Here is a 24,716-nt window from a genome sequence, read left to right on the forward strand (position 1 = left end):
TGATGATGATGATGATGCTGCTGATGATAGCGATGGCGATGATTAGGGCGTATATTTCTCTGTTTGACTGCGTCTACATTTTCTTTGCCTATTGTCCGTAATTGTTCTTGGCAGTATTCCATATTTTGCATAATGTGAATTGTTTTGTCAAGTGTTAACTTATCACCTTCGTTGATCAATTTTTCCCTGGCTTTTGGGTTATTTATCCCAAAAACAATTCTGTCACGGATCATTTCTTCCGGCTTGTCGAATTGACAATCTCTAACCCTTATCCGTAGTCGTGTCAGGAAAGAGTCGAAGTTGTCTGAACCCTGCGTTTCGTTATAAAATTTAAACCTGGCAAAGATGGGGTTGAGTTTTGGCTGTACATAATTTCGAAACCGTGTGTAATAGGTTTCTAATTTTTTCTGGTCTTCTGCTGATATATCACCCCATGTTTGGCGGACTTCTGTGCCCCTGCTTCCTACCCAGATTAATAGGTAGCTGACTTTCTGCTCTTCACTCTTCTCCAGTAACGGGCCGTTGAATATTAATTTTGCATGCTCTTCAAACTTGTGCCATTCGTCTGGCAAATTGGTACTATCCCAATTTATATTCGGCGGTGGAATTCCCTCCATTGTTCTAACAAATGTTTATAATATATGAGAGCTTTATAATCCTTTTTTCACTTTTTTTTTAATCCGTTTTTTTCTTCTGACACCATGTAATATTTCTTGTGTAATTTATGTACGTATATTTATTATGGATACGGAGTTCAGTAATTCACAAATGTGAATAGATTGAAGTAAGAACACAGGTGTGAGCTTATCAAGTTTAATCTCAGAACTGGCTAGTGGCGGGAATCGCCTGTCTATATATAAGAACTGCCCATTCAAGCATTAATGGAATAGTACTGATAATATAAAGGTCAAGGTAAAATAATCATGCAGGTTAAACTAGTATCTGATATCGTTACAATTGGGTTCTTAAAAAGAAGATTTTTTAATTTTTTACTATATGCATATAGGGAAAATCAATGGGGCGGGGCCAATTTTGACCCCAGGGCTTTTATTTGAACAAACTTTGTAGACACTCACTAGAAGATGTTTTATGCTTACTATCTAAACTCTAGCTATCTGGGGTTTTACAAGGAAGATTTTAAGTTTTTGCTATACACTGTCATATAAGGAAAATCAATGACCTCCGGGGCGGGGCCAATTTTGACCCCAGGGCTTTTATTTGAACAACATTTGCAGACACTCACTAGAAGATGTTTCATGCTTAATATCTAAACTCCAGCTATTTGGGTTTTTTCAAAGAAGATTTTTTTAAGTTTTTGCTATACACATATAAGGAAAATCAATGACCCCCTGGGACTGGGCCAATTTTGACCCCAGGGCTTTTATTTGAACAAACTTGGAATGGAAGACACCCATTAGAACATGTTTCATGCTAAATATCTTAGCTCTAGCTCTGAGGAGTTCTTTAAAAGAAGATTTTTTAAGTTTTTACTATATGCATATAGAGAAAATCAATGACCCCCTGGGGCGGGACTAATTTTGACCCCAGGGCTTTGATTTGAACAAACTTGGTAGACACTCATTAGAAGATGTTTCATGCCAAATATCTTAGCTCTAGCTCTTAGGGTTTTTTAAAAGAAGATTTTTTAAGTTTTTCCTATTGGTTGCCATGGCAACCAGAGTTTTTAATGGAATTTAAATTTTTGAACAACTTTGAAAGGGGTCCACCTAAGGATCATTTCTGTAAAGTTTGGTTGCAATTGGCCATGTGGTTTAGGAGGAGATGTTGTTTGAAAAGTTTGACGCCATTTTTTGAAGGACGCACGACGCACGGACGCACGACGGACGCAGAGTGATGACAAAAGCTCACCCTTGAGCACTTTGTGCTCAGGTGAGCTAAAAACAGAACAGATATTTTATTAGACGTATACATAAGTATATCGATCATCCTAATACATTGAAATCATTGCATGCTTCCAGTTTCAAGTTACACTAAATGTTAATGCAAATTATAACAAAAATATATAGGTACCTTTGGAAAAGGTTAATAGCTTTATTGTTATGTTTTACGAATGTTTAACTGATCGACACAGTATTTAATATCTTTATTCAAATAACACCTGGAGGTGTGCTTTGTTACTTTGTAACATTATTACATTATCATGCCTTAATTAATGATAAAACTTTGATCATTATTAATATGAACACAAATTATTTCCTAAGAATACTTTCTGCTGGTTCATAATCACCTGTGCAAAGCAGTGTGGAACTTAAAAAGAAATTTAAAAAATATTGATGAAGTATGTAGTTTTACATTTATAAGTTTAAAAATAAATGGACAATTCTTCGTCTGTCGTTCGCTATAAATGGACAATAAATAGAATGCAAAATAAAGCACAAAACAAACCACCTCTATACTGTCCTTTGTTGAATACGGTAGCAGTGCCATATGGTATATTTTCCTACATCCTGTATCATATCCTCCAGTAACTGCAATTTCCCCATGCCGTAAACCCTTAACATATTTTCTGTGACATTCTTTCTGAAGCCCACGTCCGGCCGTCTTCAAAAGAGCTGCTGAAACATTACCTTTAGAAAGGTCCAAATTAGCAGATGTTGTGTTTACCAGTACATCAACCTGTTAAGAGAATCTTAACGTAATCTCTTTCGTAGTTACCACAAATGCTATAGTATTGTTCAGAATTATTGTCTAGGTAATCAACATAATTGCATGTATTAAATTTAATTTTTGAATATAAATAACGTATTAGTGTCTGAATAATTTATATTTTTTGCGTTCCCCTTTTACTCACATAACATGAAAAACATATCTGTCGTATTACGTGGCCATACATTATATATGTGTTGCTGCACACAGATCTGCTCCAGTTCACAGTTTTCGAGAATATATGCCAAAAACAATAGCAACTGTTATAGGTAATGACTCGATCGTACATGTATGGTAATTTATCTTGAATTGATTCATTTCGTATATTGCATATGGTGGTTTCATTTGAATAAAACCCATTTTGCTGTGAACGTCGAGTTATTTCACCTTTTGTAACCATGACAACTGATGGAATTTCACTTGGCGGGGATTCATTTTATTTACACTGTCTCGTTTATAGGAACATGGTGGGGCTAAGAGTGAGGTTTGGTGCACCATTAACCGGTTTAAACTCCCCGGCAGTATTTATGCTGCTGACCGTTCCAAGGCGGCGCCCCTCTGTGTTCCTCAGATTTTTGTCTATTGTGTTTTATACCGTTTCGGTGACACTTTTGTGTCTCTTGTTGTTTTCTCGTCTACGGTAAGTATCTTCCCCTTTGCCCCTAGTTTTTATTTATTCTATCCCCCCATCCCCGGGTCTCATGTCCCCTTCCCCTGTGCCTTTTGACTTTATGGGCCTAATATTCAATAATTTATTTGTTTTCTTTTAGTTCCTTATCAGTTTCTTATTATTTAACCTTAGGTAGTAGTTTGCCTGCCCGTACTCTGCCTTATGCCCGTTCCTGTTTTTGTTTGGAGTCCTCCTGGGCTCCTTGCCACTGGCTTTTGTTACTGGGTCGGGTGGGGCTGCGTTCATTGAACGCCGCCTTTCCTTGATGATCTTGTTTATCATATTTTTTGGCAAATGCCGATTGCACAACCGTACTTTTAGATATAACCATTGTAATGTCAAAAAGAATTAACATATAGCGTGATATATAAGAAAATGTAAAATTATAACTGTTTTACCAGTCATTAATGTCAAATAAACAGAATGAATTTAAAAAGCATGATTAATTATATTTCATTTTGCCCTACTGCTTCGGTTTCCTGCCACATATTGGTCGCCAACGGCATGACTTATATAGCTTTTTTAGAAGTCTACTCAATGTTTCAATTTAATATAAGGATACCATATTTATTATAAAAGCATACGAAACTCACACACAAACAAGAAAAAACAGATACAGGTAACCCACCGGTTAGTACTATCTATTAAACATGTTTGAATTGTACCCAATAAAAAACGTATTTTGTCGAATATATATTAAACAAATCTCCCTACAATTCATTGTAACACGAACTTTCAGCATCACAAATCACGGACAAAATATTCGGTTCTACACTAGGATAATGTATAATACACTGGTTGGCCATATTTGAATAAAAAAAACAATGTCTTGTTCGGGATGTTGTTTGTGAGCAGCTGACCTTAGCAATGAATAGAAAAGGTGGAGCTAAATGTTAACTGCTTAAAACTACGTTCATTGTTTTGTTTAATTTACAGTTATATATATTAGGTCTTCTATATATATGCCATAAGGTTTTCACCCAAATTTTTTTTAAAATGAGCTATTTGAACATGTGTTCCATTCAAAAAATGTCTCTATTACTTAGTTTGGTTCCCGATCCCCAGAGTAAAAATTTAATTTAAAAAATAGCAAGCGAACTAACCAAAATCAACATAGTCTTTTCATACACTTTTATAGCGCCAACCAGGAACAACTAAGTAGTTCTGTTTTAAAGATATACTATGCTCATCCTTGCATAAAAAATTTAATTGAAGAAATGCAATGAAATCTATCAATTTCTTATCGAATATGTATTTAAATAAAAAAAAACGAATAAAGCATGTATTTGAGGCTGCGTTTCCTATTACAGGTCAAGTAAAGCTGATCTTTTCTTTAAAAAAAAACTGCTAGTTTAATGACACTATATTTTCATATTGTGAACACCTATAGCGAGTAGTATTTAAAACATGTGAAGTTAAAACATGTTTATTTTATATTTACAAAGAGACCGTGTAGAAATTATCAATATTTTTAATATCAAATTTATGCATAGTATAATGTAAGAGTATTTGTTGCTGCAAAATGGCCTAAACAGGAAAATGCTTCAATTAATGAGCAAATGGCTAAAATGTTAAAAATAGCAGAATCACTAGTTCAAGAAATATTTTAATATGAGAGTGATAACTCAACGAAATGGTAAGGAAGCATTTAATATCATATGTCAGAAATTTAGTCAAATTGTTAGGTCTATTGAATGAAATGAAATAAGACAAGAAGTTTCGTTCGTTTATATGTAAAAAGGTTTGAATGATAGAAGAAAAAATAATCAAGAGAAGGCAAGGGCCTTTAGGAACTTCTATCTTACATTCAACCAGCATATCACAGTTTCTTTAAAACATTACAAGTATCTCCCTGAAATGAATTGTCTTTTCTTTTTTTATTTCTCAATACTTTTAGTTTGGTTTCTTGTCACAATTTCCAAATTATTACTCACTTGCCATATACACGAACTATCATTTGCTTCTGTAGCTATATAAGCAATTGATAAAAATACAGTAAATTAGTATTTTGTATGGGAGTCAAAATACTTCTATGATTACATTTTGCTACCTTTATGACATTAATATGCGCATTCAGTGCTACTTTCTTCCGTTTCTGAATATACAACATGCCTTAAATCCATAATTAAAACATTTTAACAAATGTTTGACATTTCTTAAGAATTGACAAATTATGTTTCTAAGGCACCATCTATGCGGCTTTAACATGGGCTTTTTAGTTATAATGTTTCCAACATGCAAAAGCAATATTCTAAAGCAACTTGCCTTTGTCTTGTCTAGCTCTCCTTGACAAACTGTTACACTCAGCTCATCTTTATTCTGGGTGGCTTGAATAAAACATTCAAATGTATGTGATTATCTTGTTGTTGATAAGTAAAGGATTGACTATATTTCCGAACATTATATGTCATTTTATACATAATAAAGTAAGAATTATATTTTTTATCTTCATATCTTGAGTTCTTCTTTAAGCATGTGATTGGTTTCTTAGGCAATAGATTGCAATTAACACAGTCGTCCGTAAAATGAAACCTATAACATTATCATTTATAACAATAGGCGGAACTAAGTAAAATGGAGTTTTGAAATCGCATAAGAGCTGCAACACGACACAGGATATTTTCATTATCATTTAGGCGGAAAACATTTTAGAATTTACAGAGCAGACATAAAATGTTTGAATTTTTATCGCTAAGAGTGGCATTGACATTGACTCTACACAGTTGTAACATTGGTTTTGCACATTCAATGTGCAAAACCAATGTTACACCTGCGGAGACTCAATGTCAATGTCACTCATGGCGGTATGTTTACCTTGTTGACGTGAGCAAAGTTTGAATAAAATGCAACAAGTGGTATAAGATTTAAAAAACGGACACAAAATTGTCTGATATTTGACCTTCAGTGGTGACATCGCCTTAATGAGGTGAACATTTGAGCCAAACTTAAAGAAAACCCTTTAACTGGATCTATGAAGCGATACAAAATTGTCAGACACTTGACCTCCAGGGTGACATTGCCATTGAGCCTGCATAGGGGCTGCACTGATTCTGCCAATTGCCTTGATATGGTCAAAATTAGTGCCACGTTTGTTTGGAGAAAATCCTTCAAGAGGTATACGATTTATAGAGAGAGCAGAAAATTATCTGACAATTTTAAATTTGTCCATCAACGGTGACATTTACATTGAGCTGACAAAGCAGTGACATGGATTCTGCACATGGCATTGAATAAGTGCAGATCGAGTTAAGGGATTTATAGGGCAGGCACGAAAATATCTGATATTTGACCTCAAACCTTGATCTTGAGCCGGCACAGTCAAGGCAAAGATATTCAAATTGCCTCGTTAAGGTGAGCATTTGAGCAATGTTTGAACAAAAATCCCTCAAGTAATATAAGATCTAATTTAAGAGCAGATACAAAAGTGTTTGCTTTTTGACTATTTGCCGGCGGGTGGTATAATCCGGACACAATAAACAGAACATTCGTCACTTCTTAAAATACATGAAGATTGACATAGGTAAACATTGGTAAACTGCAAGTGATCAACCAAATAATTACCATTAAGTTATACACATTATATATACTGAAATATTTTCTTGGTTTGACTCTTAAACAGCGCAAGAGATAATAGATAAGACCACTAAAAAGATAAAAATGGATTCAGCTAGTGGGTTCAAAATCTGGTGGAAACCGTTTCTTTTTTTTCAAGCTAAAATTCTTTATTATTAGCATAATGCACTGCCTAAAAACACAACTTTTGAAACAGCAGATGTACTTTGGAAAGTTGTTGTTGTTTGTTTGTTCATTTTTTGTCTCTTAAAATATGTTATAAAATATTCCTAGATTTAAGGAAAAAAAGAAAATAAATAAGGTGGATTTAAGATACTTCGTTTAAAACAAGAGCTGTCACAGGAGACAGCGAAGCTCGACTAATAAAATACTGGACGCAGTAAGGAGGACAAAACTATGAAAGAAAAATCAATTATGTATAATTATGTATTGAAAAATAGTAAAAATAACATTTGTTAACATTAATTCCAAGATCATGGGGAATAATTCTAGAAATAGTCATGCTAGAGTTATGGACCTTGTCACACAACATTTGTGTAATGATAAGAAATATATATTTGAAGTTTGAAGTAGATACCTTAAAAAGTAAAGAAGTTATTATATTTCTTAAAGAAAATCCTAAGTTCAAAGAGAGATAAATCTGTAAATATTGCTTCAAGAGTTATGAACATTGTACATAAAATGTAATTGATGATAAGGAATAAGTATTTGAAGTTTGAGGTAGATACCTTTAAAAAAAAGTTATAATAAAAAATAACATTTTTCTAGTAAAGAAATCTAAGTTTATGGGGAGATAATTCTTGCAATATTGGTGCTAGAGTTATGAACCTTGTCACATAACATGTGGATGATGATAACGTATATATATTTGAAGTATGAAGTTGATCACTTTAGAAATAAAATAAGTAACAGTAAAAAATAATATTTTTTATGGAAAATTCTAAGTTCAAAGGGAGATATAAATCTGCAAATATTGGTGCTTACAGTTATGAACCTTGTCACATAAGAATGGGGATGATGATAAACGTAAATATATTTGAAGTATGAGGTTGATCCCTTAAGAAATAAAGAAGAAACAGTAAGAAATAGTATTTTTTGAGGAAAATTCTAAGTTCAAGGGGAGACTAATCTATAAATATATTTGCAAGAGTTATGAACCTTGTCAAAGCAGATGGGGATGATGATAAGGTACATATATTTGAAGTATGAGGTTGATCCCTTAAGAAATAAAGAAGTAACAGTAAAAAATAGTATTTTTTAAGGAAAATTCTAAGTTCAAGGGGAGATAAATCTGAAAATATTGGTGCTAGAGTTATGAACCCTGTCACATAAGATGTGGTTGATGATAAGGAACATATATTTGAAGTTTGAAGTTAATACCTTAAGAAATGACAAAGTTTTAGTAAAAAATATTTTACTGCACCAAAACTTTAATCTAAAATCTGGACGCGGACGCGGACGCCGACGCCGACGCCGGGGCGAGTAGGACAGCTCTCCATATACTTCGTATAGTCGAGCTAAAAATACCAAAGTAAAAATCAAATCACCACTTTATAATTACATTGGTTCTTCACTATATTAATAATACTGGGAAAAAATATTAAATTGGAAGCCGTAAGTCTTGTGCCATAAAGTATGTTCATTTTAAGCTTATAGTGCCCTATCTATTGAGCTATTGCACAATTTTTAGCGAAATTTACAATTATCAATAAAATGTATAACCATTCTAGATTTACAACATTTTATTAACCAACTTAAAATGGAATGTCCAAGACTATAACTTAGATATGAAGAAACTTCGGTTGATCAAAACATAAATTAATTAATTGTACCACAAATAAACTATATTGATAAATAAAATATAAAGCAATGTTTTGTTTAAACCACACAAACGAACACAAATAGCGAAGATGATAAACTCTTTCTATACCTGATATGAAATCTGCAACGCATGTGTCAACAAATTTATCAGTGACTGCAAATTCTTCTTTATCTGGACACAACATTACTTTGATTGGTTTTGTACTAGTACTAGTCAATAACCATTCGACAGCGAATTCAGCAGTACAATTCATCAACTGATCAAATGTCCATTCCGGTGTTGGTTTTAATGATATCAGCACTGTGTTTTCCATAGTTCTATCAAGTTCATGAAATATTTGCTTCAGCTCTTCTTTTAAATCTTCAAATTCAGAATGTAAACCATCAACCCAAGCTGGCAACCTCAAGTCGACAATATGTTGCCTTTTGACAATCGGCACACCTTCATATTGTAACAAAAAACCTTATGTATAAACAGACAATGTAATATGTATCACAATTTGTTTTGATATAAAAATAATTTTTTGTGCTTAAGATATGATTTCAGTTAAACAACTCTGTAAAGGAGAGATCTTTCAGTGGTAAAAAAGTTTAAATAAATCCCTGTTGTATAAATTCACTGATTTTAGTTTTTATTGAATCTGTTAAGCCTAGGGGGAGATAATGAAAGGTGTAACATCTCTAACGCTCACTAAAATATGATTTTATATGTGAAATAAACTCACCTGCTTTCATATCAGTTGTGGATGGTATAACCTTGACACTGGCTATCGCTTCCTCAATCCTACACTGTACCACAAATAAAGATCTACCATCAGAAACAGTCCATTTATTATGATTATTATCTTCCATCTTTATAACTTGCAACTTCCCACCGACAAATATCCTTTCACCATGTTTTTGAAGATAAACATCTGACTCCTCTTCAATACTGCGAAGGAAATATTTGCTTGATTCTGATTCAAAAAATTGAAGGGCTGTATTCTGTGAAACAACGAAACTATCAAATATGAGTTTTTGTTCAGTATTTAGTATATATTCTAGAGCCGATTTAACACCTTTTTCTGAACCGTTAATTTTCAAAGAAAACTGTTCCGGGATTATAGAAATATTGACCTTGTAATTGTTTTCTATTTTTTTAAATAATCTTTGGAAATATGCTACATGCTTTTTCTTTCGAATATCGTATCTCTCGGAAAAACTTCGACAGGTACTCTGGTCCTGTTTATCAGTATTCGGGTCATATCGGTCATGTGTGCTGGAACCCATTGACTTTCTAACTTCCTGTATTTCTAGAAGTTCAGAACATGCCTCATCAACATCTGGTCTAAGTCCAAATAAATACAATCTGGATTCTTCATCTGTATCTACTAATATCTTTCCCTCAAATTTGCTTTGTAAATGTGTTTTTATACTGTCTGTCTGGTTTCTAGCATTTCCCTCAATTTGTTGGACCCGGTCTACTATCGATTGTTTTACTAAGTTTGCTGCATCAGACAGCATGCTTGACTCGAGACAGTAAACGCACAAACTTGTATTATTTTGTTCAAAAACGATGTTTGGAAATTTTGTTTTGAGCTGAGCATTTACACCATCTTCAACATTCAAATATTTTAGCAACTTTGTTTTACTCTTTGTTAGATATACATTAGTATGTTTTAGATCTTTTTCAACTTGTCTGAGCTCACTGATAGCAGAAGTTACAACGCCTTCGGGACCGGACAACTTGCAAACAAGTTTATCATCAAATTCTTCAAGAGTATATGAAATACTTGAATTTCTAAAGCATTGTTTTATCTCTCTTAAAAACCTTTTAAAGACACGATCTAGACGATATGTTTGCGTCACTTTACTCTGCTGGGAACTATCCATGTATTCTTGAAGACATTTACCAACGCATTCTTTGCCAGAATGCGGGTATACAATAAAAATGCGTTTTTCAACTTTTGAAGCATACGCTACCTCCGTCTCAAATATTTCATTTAGCTTTTCCACACTGTCTACAATGCTGCCGTCCAGTACACTCACTTCCTCCACGACAAGTATTTGGCCTAGTTTGTTGAAAACATATTTCAAAACATGTTCTGTAATCTCTTTAGCTTGTTCCTTGTCAATGACGGATGCATTTATGGCTACCTTGAAGCTAGGAAGAATTGAAACACTTTGGTTACCATTTGAGAAGTTTGTGCTTAAATTGAGACATTTGCGAGGGGAAATCATCAAGTGCTGCCAAACGTTATATTCATGTAGGTTACACTCAAATTTAGTGTGAATTAAATTGTGTTCATCGGGTTTGAGAAAGTAACTTACAGCCAATGGAATATGGAGTAATGTTTCCACTTTATAACCATCCAATTTACCTAAAACATAAATAATATTATAAATCGTTTGGGTGATACATGTATCTTAATTTCTGCTGTATATCTATCAAATAGAATCTTAAAAATTTATTGGTATGAAGTAACGAAACACTTCGCAAATTTATTCATAGTTTCTTAACATTATATATGAAATATTTTAGATTTTGTTTGCATAGACAGACGTAAAAAGCATTTTTATGTATTCATATAACTCACATTTGTTGCCTTCGCAAGCCCGGCAGTATTTCTGAAATAACGCTCCTCGAATGACATCCACATGGGGTGATTGCTGACCTATCTGATCCTGTGTCGACACTGTCTGTTGTCTACCTAACGACTTAAAGATCATAAAAATGAAATACATGTTGATTTTAATACGTTAATTTTCAAAATAAAGTCATATATATACTACGGGGTGAGCACAATAGATAATTATCTCGTGTCAGTCCATTTTTTTGTTTGGATTAAAAATGTTAATCTTATTTTGCAAACAGAAGAGCAGAAGTTAAGCCGTGATTATTCAAATGTTTATCAAGGTTTTATTCATTGAACGCCGCCTTTCCTTTTTGATCTTGTTTATCATATTTTACATTAAAAATACTATAAAGCATCGTTTGATTTTTACAGAAGATTTAAAAAGAGATGAATGCTTTCAAAAATCGAGCTTAATTTCAAATCAATTGTTCGAGTTCTGTCAGGAGAATGACTGCCTTGATGTTATTTAATCTAAGGAAAGATTTAGCAATATGTAATAGAATCAATTTCCAAGATATGGAAGCTGGGCAGCACTGCCTGACTTAAGATTGAAATATTCTCAGTTGGAAAAAAACTAGCATGTTATTGTTTAGTTAACACTATATTTTTTATGTATTTTATCTTTTTCTATCTCAAATCCATATATACATTTAAAGAACAAACTCTGATTATTATTTCCACCCAAAACAAAGAAATCTGATCATTATTTACAAAACAAACACACATTAACCACTTATACGAAATATCTTTTCACGTAAACGTCTTTTATACGAAACAATACTAGACACCTGGCGAGCCCAAGCTCTAAACAACTTATGATCAAACAAAAAATAAAATCGCCACACAATGAAGAACACAGAAATGACTTTTTTTACAACTCTAAGATACACTATAAACCACAAACATTCAACCAACAATATTAACTTCACAAAATCTAATCAGCATTAGAAAACAACTTAAACTAAAGCACCTAGTATTTGCATATATTCTCAAAACAAAGCATCAAATAATATAATCTTGTCTAGAAAAAATCAACCAATTTCAACGAAGTATATCTTACCAAACAGATATAACTCAACAACCAAAACAACTTATTACAACCAATTAACCCTGATCAATTAAGATCACCACAATTATATTCAACCAACTTCAACAAATCAACAAAACTCCCTTCAAAACAACAAATTCTCTTCTCAACAAAAAAATAAACGCTACACACTATCAGTGTGTCTCTCCTAAACTTATGAAAAATCTCTCTCTTAACTCGCATATTTTCTGGGTTTTTTTTAACGATTTTGACATTACCATATATAGAGAGTTTAATATACGCACAGACACAGGTTTACATTTTACATTGAAATATGATACACTTCAGTGTATCGCTGAAGGAAAACATTAACTCTTTTAAAAAAATATCTACAGTGAAACTGTATGATTATTCTGACAACCCCCAACTCAAGAGAACACTCCAGTGTTTTCAAACAAAATGAATAATCTACAACGTCTTTTTTCAGGTATCGAGACTACTTAGGTAATCTGCACCAACGTTGTCCTTTCCTTTCACAGCTACTATTCTAAACTTTTAGTTCTGTTGAAACAATGCTCATCTCATGATGCGGCCACTTTCAACTTTACATTTCTGAATATACGTTAAAGGAGCATAGTCTGTATGCAGCTCAAATTCTTTCCCGTACAAATATTTCTTGAATTTCTTTATTCCAAATACCATTGCAAGACATTCCCTTTCGATAACCGAGTAGTTTCTTTCTCTATTCAGCAATTTCTTACTGGCGTAAGCTATTGGAAGCAGACCATCATCAAACTGTTGAAGAATTGCACTCTCAACTCCTGTGTCTGAAGCATCACATTGCAAAACATATGACTTTGAAAAGTCTGGAAGTCGTAGTATTGATGATAGTGTCAATACTTGCTTCAATGTTTTAAAGGCTTTTTCATGTTCTGGTTTCCATATGATTTTATTTGGCTGTCCTTTCTTCGTAAGATTTGTCAAGGGTGTAGCAATTTCTGCAAATGAAGCAATGAATTTTCGGTAGTATCCAGCTTGACCAAGAAATGATCTCAGTTGCTTCTTTGACTCTGGTCGCATAGCGTCTCGATTTTTTATTAATTTGTCATCTTCTATGCATTTGTCCTTTGCCAACAACATGACCGGTAAATTGTATACTTTCAAATCCAATCATACATTTAGAAGGTTAAACTGTGATTTTTGCGCCTCGTTTTCTTTCGACTGTCTCAACATCTTCATATGTCTCTCCCATGTAACCGATGTAACCGTATGTCCAAGCACATCGTCAACATAGTTATCAGTATCATTCACTCCGGAAAGCAACTTCCGCATCATTCTATTAAATGTTGCACCAGAATTGACCATTCCAAATGGTATCTTTCTGAATTGGTAACTACCTTTTGTTGTAGAAAATGCTGTTAGATGTCTTGATTTTGCTTCAAATGGTATTTGCCAAAAACATTTGGTCAAATCAGTTTTTGTGAAGAACTTATCTTCTTTTAGTTTTGCCATCACGTCCTCAACATTACCCATTGGTCCTGTATCAAATTTTGTTACAGAGTTGAGTCGTCTGAAGTAAATACAAAAGCGGTTTGTATTATCTTTTTCTTCACCAAAACAATTGGAGAATTATAATCAGAATTCGCTGCTTCAATGATACCACATTCAAACATTTTCTTAATTTCATCCCCTACCGCTGTCCTTTTTGCAAATGGTATCGTATATTGTCTGACACGAATTGGTGATTTGTCAGTCAACTCAATCTTGTGAGATTCAAGATCTGTAGTTCAAGGAACGTCAGTGAAAATATCCTCAAATTCTTGAAGCAACGCATTAACTTATGATTTTGTCCAAGTGTTAATTGGTCATCAACATTAACATCTCTGTACGTCTCTCCACCCAGTGTATCTACTAGTTCTAAAAGATTTTCATCATCAACTATCCCAGTATCATTTTTTTTCGGCTTCGGCTCCTGTGAACGTTGCCTTTGCCTTGTTGATATTCATTTCATTATTGTTTTTCTATTACAGCTACACTCGCACAAATTCTATCTTCTCGTTCTTCGTATTTCTTTAGAAGATTTATGTGGTACATCCCATTTCTATCACCTACTTTAACTTTGTAGTCAAACTTATTAACTGCTTCTTTTATAACAAATGGACCTTTCCATTGTAACATTAGTTTATCGTGTGTTGAAGGCAGGAGCAATAAAACTTTGTCTCCTTTCTTAAGACTTCTTGGTCGTGTTTTCTTATCATAATGATGTTTATACTCTTCTTGTGAGTTGCTGAGATTCTCTCTAGCAATCTTGCATATTTGTTCTAACCTATTTCTCAAATCTAGGAAGTACTCATACGTATAACGTGTCTCTGGTACTTCTGTTTCTGTCCATAATTATTTTAGTGCTTGCATAGGACCTCTAACAGTTCTGCCATATAGAAGTTCAAATGGTGAGAACCCTGAACTTGAGTGAGGGACTTCTCTGTATGTAAAGAGAACCGCAGACAAATATCTGTCCCAATCCTTAGGACTTTCTTGGCACATTTTCTTCAACATGCTTTTTAAAAATACCATTCATTCTTTCACAAAGATCATTACATTTTGGATTGTAAGGGGTAGTAAACAACTGTTTCAGTGATACAAATCTACAAAGTTCTTCCATAAGTTGTGACGTGAACTGACTATCTCTATCACTAAATATTTCCGATGGGAAACCTACTCTTGCAAAAATATCTAACAATGCTTCAGCTATATTTTCAGTCTTAATTCTTAGTAAAGCAACAGCTTCTGGGTTACGTGTAGCATAATCAACTACAGTTAATATGTACCTATTTCCCTTTTCCGATACAGGCGTTATTGGCCCTACCAAATCAACCGCAATTCTCTGGAACGGAGTGTCAATAATAGGCATTTCACCTAAAGAAGTTTTTCTGAAGTCTACCCCTAGGCACCGTCTTCTGACAAATGTCACAGGAACGACAAAATCTATTTATATCACTAGAAATACCTGGCCAGTGAAAACTAGACTGTATCCTGTCTAAAGTCTTGCGTACAGACAAATGCCCACCCACTATAGATTCATGAGCTAATGCATAACTCTTTTGTGATATTTACTAGGAACAACTATTTTGTCTTGTTTCAGACTTCAAATCACCCTTTCACCGTCTCAAATATTCTATACAACACATCTTTTCCTACTTCATATCTAAATTTGTTACCACTTTTAGTTTTCATGATCTTATTTTCCCTAGCATACTGCCACAAACGCTGTAACGTATTGTTATTTGATTGTTCTTTTTTAAGAACATCTACCGTAATTTCGTTATCTTCGATCTTTGGAACTTTTAAGAGGTTTCATTGATTTCTTCTCTTTTTCTGCCTGTTGCTCTAGAAACAACAGCAGCTATGGTTTGTTTCGTCTCGACTAAACCCACTTTCTCATTTGGCTTTATCAAGTATACCCCTGAAATATTGCCAAAGACTAAGTCACAAAATTGACTGACATCTAAAAACCATAGCTTCTATTTAAACCCCTTATAATAAGGTGTGTCAATGTCTTATTTTGCCATGGGTACCAAAAACCCGGCCCCCGACCACCCTATTGCTATCATTGACACTAATTTTTATTCAGCAGTTGATCTTCTTCCACCAACTTTTTTTCAACACTGCTAACTCGCAAACCCAGTGTCTCTTTAGAGCTTTCACCTTCTTGATTACCAACATATCCTAGGTTTCAGAATCCAATTGACGTTCACCTTTCTTCTTCACATAATTGTTGTGCTTGTGGTAATTTTAGTTCTTTTATTTGGTTTTTTTCTTTTTTTGGGGGGTTTCCATTTTTTCCTCATTTGAATACTGTTAAATTTTCCCCTTTTAGGATATGTGGCCTGCTTTTTAAATTTGTCTTTTGACGTATCATCTGTGATATGCAGGCTTCATGACCTCTGATCCCCTTCCAAAATCCCATTTTACTTAGTTCCGTCCATTGTTTTCTCGTTTAGGGCACAAGCATTTTTTTTTACTTGGGGACCATATGCCACTTTTCATGGTATGGCACTAAGTGTCACATTGAAGGTTCCATGATAACCGCCATATGAACACATCTGCGGATGTTTCAAAATTCAAAATTGTACCAACTCATGTTAAATGTTGAATTCTGCTTAAGCCGGTGCTAGGGGGCGTGGACGATAGTTTGCACTTTACAGTACCGTCCATGAACAGGCTCAATCAAACCGAGCCTGCAACATTTTCATTTATGCTGTGTTGGACTTTTTTTAGGGATTCTTTCTTTCTCTATTCTAATGATTCAATTGTACCGCTACTTGTAATGACAGGCACAAAATTACTATTGGCTAATTTAGTTTCCCCTCTTCAATACAACCATCATAAGAACTTGTTGGAGAAATTGACATACATAACCCCGATACTTTCTTATCATATGATCTACCATCACGTCTATTTTCTCAAAGCCTACTACGCCAGTTCCTTGGTGAAGAATCCCGATTTGTTTTAAAGTAATTTCTATTTTGCTTTCCATATGACATTGCGGCAGCCCCATATCTTTTCTTAGTCTGATCTCGACAATCTCTGGCCACATGACCCTTTCTATTACATATGAAGCATGTAACTTTTATGTTTTCTCTGTGATAGTGCTGCATTTGTTTCGATAGATTACCTTGATTAAGGCGTATTGGTGATTTATTTGAAAAAACTGGCATATTTTGAGCTTTTACTATTTGTAATCGTACCACCATGAGCCTCTTAGTGTTGTTCAGCCAAAGAGATGACATCTCTACGATCCTTTGGCTTTCGTTCCTTTAGAAAAAGAACTAGCTCTGTTGAACAAACTTTGACAAATTGCTCTCTAATAATAAGATCTCTAAATCTATCTACTGTATCCGCAGCGTCGGCCATTTCTGTCCATCTACTAAAGTACCTATCTAAGCGAGCCGTAAATTGGTTTACATTCTCTCCTTGTTCCGCTTACTCTCTCGAAATTTATTTCTGAAACCGTCTTCTGTTAATTGGTATCTTTTCAAAACTGCTGTTTTTAATTCTTGATAGTCTGATGCTTGCTCAGGGGGGCAAACTAGTGTAAACTTCAAGACCTTTTCCCGTTAATAACGAACTTAAGCTTATTGCCCATGTATCTCCTTTCAATCCTTGACTAATGGAGAATCTTTCAAAACGCTCTATATAAGCATCTATGTCATCCTTTGACTCTTCGAATTTTAGCAATCTTGGCCTCAAACCGTTGTTAGATGGGGTATCAAGGCGATCCTCAGTCTCGATTTTTAACTTCATCAATTCTATTTCTTGCTCTTTCATTTTCATCTCTACTTTAGCAGGGAATAAACGTTTTATTCCTCACGTTCGGCTTCTTTTGCTTTACGCTCGGCCTCAAATCGCCGTCTATCTTCTTCACGTCTAATATTTCTTACTTCTCTTTCAAGATATTCTGATTCTTTCTTTTGAACAAAATCACGTAAATCCGCGTTCTTCAACCCAAGCCTCTCTCCCTATGTTACCCATTTATCGTAATCCATAACTGCTTTATAATGCATTACTATTCAATGAAATAATCAACTTCTACGTACAAACGTTAAGTAAATACGTATAACTCAACAAAATGGTGTACCTCTGTAGCACCGAGACTTGTTTACTCAAATCAAATATCTCTATATAACAATGACACCTACCGGGCTCCGGCAATGAACTTGTACTAACAGGAACAACCAGAGCACCGATATTAATCTTCTCGTAGTGTTTAACAACTATGTAAACTTTATGAAAACAACCAACTGGGCACCGGCGGTAAAAAAAAACAAAAAAAAACCAACTATTTATTCAACTACATGTATTACATACACTGTTGTAAATAATCACGCACTTGACACCGTGTAAACTTTTATCAATTACTGTTTCTAACTTCAACAAATTATAAGCTATATCTTTATCATTGATATAAATTTATAAACACAATGATTCACACTATCACAACAAATGTCTCCCCAAAACCACTTAAAATCTATCGCCGTGTTAACAGTATTCAAAAAAGGTGCTCTCCTGCTAAAGTGCAATTAATTCTTTAGTACACAGTCCGTCACCGCTTCTCTACTTATTAACCTCTAATTAAAATCTATTGTACAGAGAGTTTACTTGTATAATACTACAACGCAGGTTTATCGATAATTTCGCCGAACAGCTTTTACACCGCTCTATTTTACCAACAGTAAGGTTTAACAAAAAACTATATATCAAAGTTTAACCCAGAAAACATTCCAAACATTCCAACTTAAAGGGAATATCCCGCACTGCCTGACTTAAGATTGAAATATTCTCAGTAGCATGTAATTGTTTAGTTAACACAATTATTAGGTATTATTAGGTATTATCTTTTTCTATCTCAAATCCATATATACATTTAAACAACAAACTCTGGTTATTGTTTACACCCAAAACAAAGAAATCTGATCATTATTTACAAAACAAACACACATCAACAACTTATACAAAATATCTTTTCACGTAAACGTCTTTTATACGAAACAATACTAGACACCTAGGCGAGCCCAAGCTCTAAACAACTTATGATCAAACAAAAAAATAAAATCGCCATAAAATGAAGGACACAGAAATGACTCTTTTTACAACTCTAAGATACACTATAAACCACAAACATTCAACCAACAATATTAACTTCACAAAATCTAATCAGCATCAGAAAACAACTTAAACTAAAGCACCTATTATTTGCATATATTCTCAAAACAAAGCATCAAATAATATAATCTTGTCCAGAAAAAATCAACCAATAGCTTACCAAACAGATATAACTCAACAGCCAAAACAACTAATTACAACCAATAAATCCGGATCAATTAAGATCACCACAATTATATTCAACCAACTACAACAAATCAACAAAACTCCCTTCAAAACAACAAATTCTCTTCTCAACAAAAAAATAAACGCTACACACTATCAGTGTGTCTCTCCTAAACTTATGTAAAATATCTCTCTAAACTCTCATATTTTCTGTTTTTTTAACGATTTTGACATTAACATGTATATAGAGTTTATTATACGCACAGCAACAGGTTTACATTGAAATATAATACACTTCTGTGTATCGCTGAAGGAAAACATTAACTCTTTCAAAAAATATCTTCAGTGAAACTGTATGATTATTCTGACAAGTTCCTTATTTTGCAAGTAGAATTTAGTTAAGCTTATTTAAATATATATTATGCTCATCTTGGGTAAAATACTTATATAGTAGAAATTTATTGAAATATTGGAAATTCTTCGAAGTCCGTGGTGTGCCTAACTTGAATTAAGGGAATGCACAATATAGAATTAAGAGAATGCACAATCTTTGTATGGGAAGCTGCATTTCCTAGTTTATCTCATTCTGTCAAGTTAATTTGGATTATTCTTTTAAACAAGAGGGCCATGATGGTCCTAGATCGCTCCCCTGACCCATCAACCGCATCCAAGCAATGTCTAAGACAAGCATCCTGGTCAAGTTTGATGACAATTGAGTCAAAAATGTGACCTCTAGTGTGTTAAAAAGCTTTTTCCATATTTTGGCAGTGTGACTTAGTTTTTGACTAGAAAGAACCCATATTCGAACTTAACCTAGAAGTCATCAAAACAATCTTCCTCACCGATTTCCAGGAAATGTGGATCAAAATTGCAGCCACTAATGTGTTAACAAGCTTTTACTTCTTTTAGCTCCTGTGACTTATTTTTTTACCAGAGATGACCCATCTTCGGACTTGACCTAGAAATCATCAAAACAACATTTCTGACAAATTTAAAGAACATTTGGATCAAAACTGCAGCCACTAGAGTGTAAACAACATATTTCTATTTTTAGCTCCTGTGACCTAGTTTTTGACCGAAGATAACCCATCTTCAAACTTGACCTAGAAATCATAACAACACTCTTCTTCAAAAATTTCCAGAATATTTGGATCAAAACTGCAGACATAAGAGTGTTAACAAGCTTTTTCTATTTTTAGCTCCTGTGACCTTGTTTTTGACCGGAGATGACCTATATTCGAACTTCACCTAGAAATCATCAAAACCACCTTTCGGACAAATTTCATGGAAATTTGGATCAAAACTTCAGCCACTAGAGTGTTAAAAAGCTTTTTCTATTTTAAGCTTCTGTGATCTAGTTTTTTACCGGAGATTAACCATTTTCGAACTTGACCTAGAAATCATCAAAAACAATGTCTTGACAAATTTCCAGAATATTTCAATCAAAACTGCAGCCACTAGAATGTTTACAAGATATTTCTATTTTTAGCTCCTGTGACCTACTTTATGACCGGAGATGACCCATCTTCGTACTTGACCGAGAAATCATCAAAACAACCTTCCTGGCATATTTCCAGAATATTTGGATCAAAACTGCAGCCTCTAGAGTGTTAACAAGATTTTTCTATTTTTAGCTCCTGTGACCTCGTTTTTGACTGGAGATGATCCATCTTCAAACTTGACCTAGAAATTATCAAAACAACCTTCTTGACATATCTCCAGAATATTTAGATCAAAACTGCAGCCACTAGAGTGTTAACAAGATTTTTCTATTTTTAGCTCCTGTGACCTCGTTTTTGACCGCAGAGGACCAATATTCGAACTTAACCTAGAAATCATCAAAACAACTTTCCTGACAAATTTCCAGAATATTTCGATCATAACTGCAGCCACTAGAGTGTTAACAAGCTTTTTCTATTTTTAGCTCCTTTGACCTAGTTTTTGACCGGATATTATCCGTCTTCGAGCCTAACCTAAAATCATCAAAATAACCTTTCTGACAAATTTCCAGAATATTTGGATCAAAACTGCAGCCACTAGAGTGTTAACAAGATTTTTATATTTTTAGCTCTTGTGACCTAGTTTTTGACCTGAGATAACCCATATTCGAAACTCGATCTGTATTTTATTGAGACAAATATTCAGACAAAGTTTGATGATGATCCAATCAAAACTGTGACTGCTAGACTGTTAACAACCCGATTGTTGACGACGAACGACGACACTGTGTTTTCATATAATGTGTTAACCTATATATTGTTACATTGTGTTGAGTTAACAGTTTAAATCTTAAAAATATGTTCTCCGTACGTAATCAACATGTTTACTTTACTCTTAAAAATTACAAGTATTTTAATAAGATCAAATTCGACACAAAATTGTTTGAACACAATATATCTTTCTTTGCACTAGGTCAACCCAGTAAATAAAAAAAAGAGAATTGATCAATTTAGTTATTCGTAAATTAATTTTTAATTGAGAGAAAACCACGATAATTTGTATAATTATTGAAAGGAAGCAATAGAAAAAGCTAAAAGAAAATACTCAGCTTTAGGCTACGTTTGCTTCCCTTATGTATATACACATGTATATATTATATAAATGTATATTAATATATATAATTGTGATAAAATCATGGAAAAAAAACCTGATTTTGATGTGTGTTATCCGAATCCTCGTTCAGCTGGTCAGCCATCACAACTTTCTTTTCCATAATCTACGTTTCTGGTATGTCTCCGTTGTAATAAAAGAACAGCCATAAAGTTCCATTCAATTGAATTTACCTTTTTCTTCTTTTCCTCGGTAAAGTGAAAAATTCATTTTCCGTAAAGAATGAAATAAAAATTAGCTAATAAGAGTACAATTATATGAACACTAAGATTATTGGACAGGTCAACTATTATTAAACCGAAAGCGAAAGTACTTTGGGGATTTTATTGACTTGATTAAAATCCGTACCTTACCGATAACACGCCTTTTCGATAGCTTGATAATAAAATTTTTTACATACTAATAAACGAAATATTGAGAAATATTGATGAAATAAAATGCGTGTTTTTATTTTGCGAATTTTTCTGTAAAAAATTATTTTTCACTGTGGTGAATCATATTTTCCGTGTTTTCACTGGTGTCTTGCCGGACTACTTTATTCTAAATTCAGCCAATGCACAAAATTAAAAGGGAATTCTTCCTATAGGTATGGAATGCCGGTAGGGACATGCCAATTTGCTTATTTGCCAATTGCTGAATTGCTTATTTGCTAATTGCTGTTTTGCTTATTTGTCAATATCTGATAGGCTTAATGACAAATATGCTTATTTGCCAATTGCTGAATTGCTAATTTGCTTATTTTTTAGCCGCTGGTTTACGTATTTGCTTTTTTGCCGATTGCTTATTTGCTTTTTGCAAAAGAAATAGTTTACACTGTGCCGGAAGTATATGGAAAATCTGACTACAGACAACCAGTTGAGTCAGATCTGTTAACTTTTACCAACAGTATTCTTGTACATTTAGTGTTTTTTCCAAGAATACTGTTGGTCAATGAATTTAGTTGCAGTGATGCCTAAGCAGATATATGTCTACAACTGATGGCTGACATGTCCTTGAGAACACAGACGCTTGGGGGTCAGATCCTGTACCCCAACGTGATACGTGCCCCTGTAAACACTCTATTAAAATATTTTAATATTTAAACACGAATTTGACATCGTTAAAAATGATTTTCAAACAATCTTTACATATACCGGTATGAAAAAATACCATATACCACCAAGTCTCAATAAAGTACTTAATGGTTTATCGTTGTAACAGATGTCCAATTAGTATTTAAATAAATATTAAAATAGTTTTGATATAGTGTTTACAGAGGCGTATCACGTTGGGGGCAGGATCTTACCCCCAGCGTCTGTGCTTGAGAATGGTTTATACGTATTGTGTTGCAGCTATAGATAGATCTGTTTGTGCAGCTTAAGTCAGAGATTGATGGCATAATAAACACTTGATTGGTCATATATAATTGGAAATTATTGGATAAAGATTGAAAATAAAAGAACTTGAAAACAAAACTATTTCTTATTTTATGGCATATAAAATGTCGTTATTCTCAGGAGATTTGTCACGGAGGGCTTCATTTTAGTGGTAGGAACACATAGTATCACGAATGATACACTTGGTGCATGCTAAACACGGGTGTTTGTCTTTGCACTTAAGCAATAGGCTTCGTTTTTAGCTCTGTAAGATTTTGAGATCACTTATGTCTGTGTGTCCATCAACATTTTGCTTTTGTTCAATGTTTTTGAAATTTGGTCACACTTTTCCATTTCTTCATGCTGAACATTTTACATGCTATCAGGTGACCATGACCATGATCATGACCTAGGGTATAATGGAATATTGAATATTGTGTATGCATGCTACCTAATGCTTATGTGAAGTTACAGTTAGATATAAGCAATAGTAGCAGAGATATGACAGAAAAACAAAGGCTTCGTAGTACAATTCATTGGTGACCTTGACATTCAGTATATAACGGGGACAGCTTCTTCATGTATGCATGCTTGTAATTATGCAAAGTTTATGCAAAGTTGCAGTAAGCATAAATCAGCAAAAGTAACAGAGATATGACAGAAAAACAAGTTACCAAGAAAACCAATGCCTTGGTGGGTAGAATAGCATCCCTATTCTCTGAATAGTGGAGCTAAAACTGAAACTCAAGATAATTAAAAAACAACTACTTTTTGAAACTGAATTTATATTTTTCGAAATTGAATAAAAAGTATCCATCTGTCTGTCTACCTATATTCAAGGTAATGATGGATTGATCATAATTTACACAAGTTATAATTAACAAAACTTTATCAACATAATAACATGATATAGGTTCATAAGCTTGAAATAAAGTCTACAAAGACTTGTTATGTCATATCAAACAAGAACTTCGCGAGTCGGACGAGTCGCCTGACAATAGCATACAAATTTATGTATATAAGCAAATAAGCAATTGGCAAATAAGCAAATTGGCAAATCAGCAATTAGCAAATAAGCAAATTGGCAAATCAGCAATTAGCAAATAACCAAAATGGCAAATCAGCAATTAGCAAATAAGCAATTCAGTTCTTGGCAAATAAGCAGGCATGTCCCTACCGGCATTCCATATATAGGAGGTATGTACTGATAATGATTTTTCTAAAAATAGATTCACTGATAAGTAATACACATAGCAACAGTTGCTGGTCGTACAAACTTTTTGTCCGGCCTGTTACGAGTACTATAGAATTTATATTACTTTCAGTGTGGATTCAATGAAAAATTAAAGTTTAAACTAATTTTACGGGGTAATTGTATGAAATTTTAATTCAAGACATAGATGATTTGGGTAGGGTATGCCCATTATTGAGAGATCATTATGTGTGACTAAAAAGAGTATTTTAAACTGTCATAAAAGAACTCATACACATTTCGATTTGGTTATTTTCAAGATTTTTTTTGCCAAAAAAGATAGTATTAAAACTCACAA

The 24,716-nt window shown here is 33.7% G+C and overlaps 1 protein-coding gene across 2 annotated transcripts in view; it reads right to left on the minus strand.

Annotated features, from left to right (window-relative positions):
* Nucleotides 1–225: 225 nt before the first annotated feature.
* LOC132717560 (uncharacterized) overlaps nucleotides 226–24,716 on the minus strand; it is a 49,165-nt gene continuing 24,674 nt past the window's right edge. Inside the window, exons 1-6 of one of the 2 annotated variants that reach the window (XM_060701051.1) lie at nucleotides 21,849–22,098; nucleotides 11,308–11,428; nucleotides 9,457–11,091; nucleotides 8,841–9,173; nucleotides 5,603–5,664; nucleotides 226–2,637 (exon numbers count right to left, since the gene is read on the minus strand). In XM_060701051.1, coding sequence (XP_060557034.1) covers nucleotides 2,245–2,637; nucleotides 5,603–5,664; nucleotides 8,841–9,173; nucleotides 9,457–11,091; nucleotides 11,308–11,428; nucleotides 21,849–21,914 — 2,610 coding nt within the window. In that variant the 5' untranslated portion in view covers nucleotides 21,915–22,098 and the 3' untranslated portion in view covers nucleotides 226–2,244. Of the gene's footprint in view, nucleotides 2,638–5,602; nucleotides 5,665–8,840; nucleotides 9,174–9,456; nucleotides 11,092–11,307; nucleotides 11,429–21,848; nucleotides 22,099–24,716 lie in introns of those variants that run through there. The other variant, XM_060701052.1, reaches the window with a different exon arrangement.

This window comes from Ruditapes philippinarum, unplaced genomic scaffold (assembly GCF_026571515.1).
Source record: "Ruditapes philippinarum isolate M1 unplaced genomic scaffold, ASM2657151v2 ctg3021_1_1_1_1, whole genome shotgun sequence".
NCBI lineage: Eukaryota > Metazoa > Mollusca > Bivalvia > Venerida > Veneridae > Ruditapes > Ruditapes philippinarum.